Source organism: Eurosta solidaginis, chromosome 5 (genome assembly GCF_040869045.1).
Source record: "Eurosta solidaginis isolate ZX-2024a chromosome 5, ASM4086904v1, whole genome shotgun sequence".
Taxonomy (NCBI): Eukaryota; Metazoa; Arthropoda; class Insecta; order Diptera; family Tephritidae; genus Eurosta; species Eurosta solidaginis.
In genome coordinates, this window is record NC_090323.1 from 226737280 (window position 1) to 226743279 (window position 6000).

At 39.5% G+C, this 6000-nt stretch overlaps 1 protein-coding gene across 6 annotated transcripts in view; it reads left to right on the top strand.

Annotated features, from left to right (window-relative positions):
• Positions 1-4185, top strand: part of LOC137252647 (SEC14 domain and spectrin repeat-containing protein 1-B) — a 92370-nt gene extending 88185 nt beyond the window's left edge. For all 6 annotated transcript variants that reach the window (XM_067788674.1, XM_067788680.1, XM_067788677.1 and 3 more), the window contains one exon: positions 503-4185. In XM_067788674.1, coding sequence (XP_067644775.1) covers positions 503-1282 — 780 coding nt within the window. In that variant the 3' untranslated portion in view covers positions 1283-4185. The remainder of the gene's footprint in view (positions 1-502) is intronic.
• The last annotated feature ends 1815 nt before the right edge of the window (positions 4186-6000 follow it).

A 6000-nucleotide genomic window follows, 5' to 3' on the forward strand; every position in this document is an offset into this window, starting at 1 on the left:
ACTCCCTTTTAAAATACTCATTAAACCCTTTCATTTGATACCCATATCGTACAAACAAATTCTAGGGTCACCCCTGGTCCACCTTTATGGCGATATCTCGCAACGGCGTCCACCTATGGAACTAAGGATCACTCCCTTTTAAAATTCTCATTAACATCTTTCATTTGATACCCATATCGTACAAACAAATTCTAGTCAGCCCTGGTCCACCTTTATGGCGATATCCCTAAATGGCGTCCACCTATAGAAATATGGCCCACTCCCTCATAAAATACTCATTAATACCTTTCATTTGATACACATGTCATACAAACACATTTCAGGGTTACCCTCGGTTCATTTTCCTACATGATTATTTTCCCTTATGTTGTCACCATAGCTCTCAACTGAGTATGTAATGTTCGGTTACACCCGAACTTAACCTTCCTTACTTGTTCTTAAATACATTTATTTTATTAATTTTTTTTTAAACTTCTAATTATTCAAACCTTTTTTGTTTCAGGACTGGCAATCACGTTCTACAGAAGACGATTCCTTTGTTACCGCATCCGAATGCACTTTCACACCCCAATCACACTCATCATCGTACCAGACCGCCTCAGGCCGAACTTCTTCTTTCATCAGTTCTGGTAAAAACTCATTTGATTTGAGTGAGGCGGATGAATCCACCTTTGCTTCAACTTTTGATATACCCGTTGACATTAATATGTCCTTTGATGGTTCGGACCAAAGTTTTGTATCTGCGCAACAACAAGAAACGGGGGCTTCATCACCACAGCAACAACAAGAAGTTCAGCGAAACCACGACACAGAAGATCAAAGTCCTGATGGCGCCTACGCATTGCCAGCCACTGCTAATGAAGACAATGTCAGTGGCGTTGATAATGTTGATGGCAGCAGCATTGCAGATATTGAAGAGTTACATAGTCAGAGCATTACACCCACACCAGGTGATGGTGATGTGGAGCAATATCATTTCCAAAGTATACCAGTTGAGTTAGAAACCGAATTGGCTTCATCATGCATAGTCGATTCAACATCAATGGAAGTATTGACAGAAACAGTGCCGGTCACATCGGTGACACCGGAGGTGAGCACGTGTTTGAATATTGAGCATCCGCAGCAGCAGCAGCAAACGCAAATTCCCAATAATAATACTAACAGCAATAGCAACAACAACATTAATAATAATAATACCAATAACCAAAAGCCAAATGCCGCTTGGCGTCGCAGCAAATATTATGAAAATATAACAAAGCAAACCATTAAGGGTTTTCTTTAAAGCAAAAAAGCGAAGGCGTCTGCCAACTAACGCCAACGCAACCCAAAAACTTTGCATGCGTTTATTTATACATATCTACTCATATTTCTTTCTTTGACAAATGCGGGCACAACTAAAATTTTTTTAATTTATTTATTTTAGCTTAAATTAGTTTCGTACTTTTTTCTTAGCCGCTACGCACAGCTAACCATGAACTTAAGCGTTTGTTATTGAATACTTTGACAAATTGAGAAAGAGAGAGAGAAATGTTTTTAAGATAAACTAATGTATGTATGTATGTAGGTACGGTTTAAAATCGTATGCTGGTGTCATTTTAATTTAGTTATTTACATTTTTATGATTTATTACTTTATTTAGTTTTGCCTTATAATTTAAAAAATATTGCGACGAATATAAGCATCACTAAGCTGTTATGGCGGCCACCGTGGTGTGATGGTAGCGTGCTCCGCCTACCACACCGTATGCCCTGGGTTCGCACCCCGGGCAAAGCAACATCAAAATTTAAAAATAAGGTTTTTCAATTAGAGGAAATTTTTTCTAAGCGGGGTCGCCCCTCGGCAGTGTTTGGCAAGCGCTCCGGGTGTATTTCTGCCATGAAAAGCTCTCAGTGAAAACTCATCTGCCTTGCAGATGCCGTTCGGAGTCGGCATAAAACATGTAGGTCCCGTCCGGCCAATTTGTAGGGAAAATCAAGAGGAGCACGACGCAAATTGGAAGAGAAGCTCGGCCTTAGATCTCTTCGGAGGTTATCGCGCCTTACATTTATTTATTTTAAGCTGTTAAATAATCACGCAACAACAAAAACATGAAGCAGCCACTCTTATGTACATGTACACATTAAAGCTAGCAATACTTATATTTCACCCAGCGGGTTAGGTGGTAGGAATATACCCGCGGTAGGTATGCCTGCCGTAAGAGGCGACTAAAATACCAGATATAAGTGGCTGTGTAGCGCAACCCTTTCAGGTTGCCAGCGCAATGTATAGCTTCTCCAAACCCAATTATCAACCTCACCAATCCGTGGCGAATCCTGTTTCACTAACAGACGAGGCTCTGGCGACCCCAAGCTCCTCATGGAACTTGGTGGTGGGGAGGTAGGGATGGCCTGAAGGCCTTGGGGGAGTGTTATCGATGTTGATGGTCCTTTGCCGGATGCAGATCTGATACGTACTGCTAACAAGCACCATAAAGTTACTAGCCCGACCATCTCGGGAACGATTTGGTATGACCACATGCAACCTCCTAGGTGATACCGCCCTCCCACCCCCTAGGTCCATCAGGATTTCGGGGTCGCCAGACCTTTGGTTGTTAACGAAACAGGATTCGCCACGGGTAGGTGAGGTTAACAATTGGGTTGGAAAATCTATATATTGCGCTGGCAATCCCTTGAGAGGGTTGCGCTACACAACCCCTTGAATGAATTTGGTATTTTAGTCGCCTTTTACGACAGGCATAACTACTGCGGGTATATTATCAGGTTCCTAACCCGCTGGTGCTTACAAAGCTCATTGATGTGCGTGCCTTGGCCTGTGGCCGTTATTGTGCATTCATCGGCGTAGGAAACGATAGTAACTCCTTCTTGTGGTGAAGGTATCTTCGATATGTAGAAGTTAAACAAAAGTGGAGATGGGACACCACCCTGCGGTACCCGTTGTTTAATTCTTCTAAGTTTAAATAGTTATGCTCCTGAATTACACCGATACTTGCCGACCAGACAGATAATTCGCGGTCCACATTTTGAGGCTTGGAGGGAGGGTGGACCCTTCCAGGCCTTGCAGTAATTTTATTTGTAACCCCATTTAATAGAAACCACCTGAATATTCAATTTTTATCAGCTAGTATGGAAGTTTAAAGATAGGACAACGCTTTTATATACCCGCGAAATGGCCAATATTTGGCCTGGCCTTATGCTAACATACATATGTACTCACATACATACTGTTACGAATGTTGGCGGCACTAAGGGGTTGTGCCATCTCTAGGCCGATGCTAAGTAGTGACGTGTATTCACATCAATAATTCAATCATTATGTCTACACATACGCGTGCACGCGGCGGAGAAGCAACGCACAAGCACATGCAGATATCTTATCTGAAATGCTCCTAAAGGTATGCAACTGTGGTTGAGGAAGTTTCGCTCACCATACAAGCGCATGGGGTATGAGAGAAGCTATACAAATTATACATCTGTAGTTGTAGCTGAGAAATTTCTAACTAACTAGTAAGTTCTGGAATTAGAAAAGCCTAGAAATATGCAACGAGGAGGTCGGACAGTACAAAAGGGCGACAACAGTGGAGGAGAGAGATCAGTTTCATTTAAGCTATCAGTCAGTTTGGTTATTAAGCCAGCTAGTTGCAAAGTATAAGTGTTATTGTGAAGTACTTTAATTAAGGCCATTTTGCATTATTAATATTGGAGTTATTTATTCAACAGTTTAGTAATTCGAACTAAGCAGAACGTTGCAAATAAGAGGATTTGCAGTAAATTCGTTACAATACATACATATCTACATTTATTGAGGCAAGTCGCTTTCTTTCTAATTTCTCTATAAAGATATATACTGCTTAGTTTTTGCATGAGTTGTTGTTTTTAGTTAAAGTATACGTAAGTGTGTACCAGAGAATTATAATTTTAAATTTAAAATGTGTATATAAAATAAAAATGAAAACGATATAGTCATTTAAGAATCAATTACTTAAGCTTAAGCGAATTTATTTATTTAAAAAACGTATATTAATATTTTGAAATTATGGATTCAATCTAAAATAAACAGTTTATTTTAAATAGTATGTAGCTATATTTTTATTTATATAAATACAATTTAGTCAATTTTTATTTTGCCGAATGTACATAAAAATTAATAATTTTATATCATATTTTAATATGCATGAAATAAATCTTAAACGATAACTATGAAAAACATAAAAAAAAAACTGAAAAGTTTTACAAAACCGCTATTAATTTTTCAAATAACTTCCTTATTTCCATATACAGCTGTTTTTATTTTCGAAAATTTAAGAACCAATACGTTTTCGAAAATTTCGAAAATCAGAGAATTCTGCTTGTAAATTTTGAATTTACTTAAAATTTTTGTGAGCATGCGGCTTTGTAGCCCAATCTATTTTAGTCTAATGGATTACAAGTTATAGGTTAAGTTAGGTTAAACAAACCGATCCGGACTGAATGAGTCCATGGTGTTAATAGATGTTTGCTCAACGACTAAAATGAAAACCGCTATCAGAAACAAGATCTTATGTTATAAAATAACTACATCCTCTTGGCAAATACTAGAAGTTTTGTAGGATATTTGGCACTTGCTGCTTCTAGATCTGATAACTATATAACTCGTAATAGTTGGAGTCTTAGCCTGGTGAGCGTAGGGCACGTGTATAAAAAGTGCTCGTTCGTTTCTTCTCAAACCCGCACTTCCTGCATCTACCATCACAAACAACGCCTGACTTCAAATCCTGTGATGATAGATAGCTGTGTCCAGTCAAAATATCCATCATAAGCCGACAGTCCCCTCTTTTCAGTGGTAAGAGTAATTTGGTTAGTCTAAGGTTGTAAGACCGGCACATGATTATCGACACCTTGCAAACCCACGATTTTCGTGCTGGGTCGACCATGTGCAACTCTCGCCAAATCTGATTGGGAAGTCTACGGTACAAGCTTCGAGCGATGCGCTCTTTTTAGCTGGCTCAACCGATTTTTAATTTTCATCTATTCCAAGCGCGCGTTGTTGTATTTTTTGTATACTTCTTTTTCGGGATTGTATAACGAGGGATATAAATTACAAACTGTGAAGGATTTCGTTTATTTTGGAGCCAGCATTATCAGCAAAAACAATGTCAGCTTAGAAATCAAATGGAGACTAACTCTGCCAACAAGTGCTACTTCGGACTGAGCACGCAATTGAAAATAAAGTCCTCTCTCGACGAACAAAAATCACGTACTAAAAGTCGCTCATGATACCAGTCCACATATTATGGCTCGAAATCATAGACGGCGTCGCGAGAAGATGAGGGGGCTCTTGGACTGTTTGAGAGAAAAGTTCTCCGGAAAATGTATGGTTCCATCCGTGATGCCGACGGCGAGTATGGAATGATGATCTGTATAAACTTAACGCAGATATGACGACAGTGCAGCGAATAAAAACCCAAAGGCTTCGCTGGCTAAATCATGTTATGCCAATGACGCTCCGGCCAATAAAGTATTTCCGTCCACACTGCAGTTTGAAAGTAGAAGAAGACTGCCTCTCCACTAAGTTGGGGGAGGCAGGTGGAGGACGACTGGACCGCCATTGGTACTCCCTATTGGCGTCAGTTATTGTGAAACAAGGATAGCTGGCGTGACTTGTTACGGAACGGCCAAAATCTATTCAGAGGCTTCAGAGAAGTTTCTCTTTAGTGTAATTTTCTTAACCCACGCAGATAAAAATTATATAATTGCTGGGATATGACGATATTGATATAATTTGATAATTTGGGTTGAATAAAAAGACAAAGAAAGGCGATAATGAGGACAAGAAGAAGTACTTGCTGTAGTTCAAGAAGGAATGGGCCCATTCACACTTGGCAGCTATGATTCAGTTGACGGCCATAAATTGTAGACTGCGAAGGACTTCGTCTGTTAGTTGAGAAATTCAAACGGAGAATAATTCTAGCCAACAAAAGCTACTTTGTCTAAGTAGAAAATTGAAAAGTGAAGTCCTCACTCG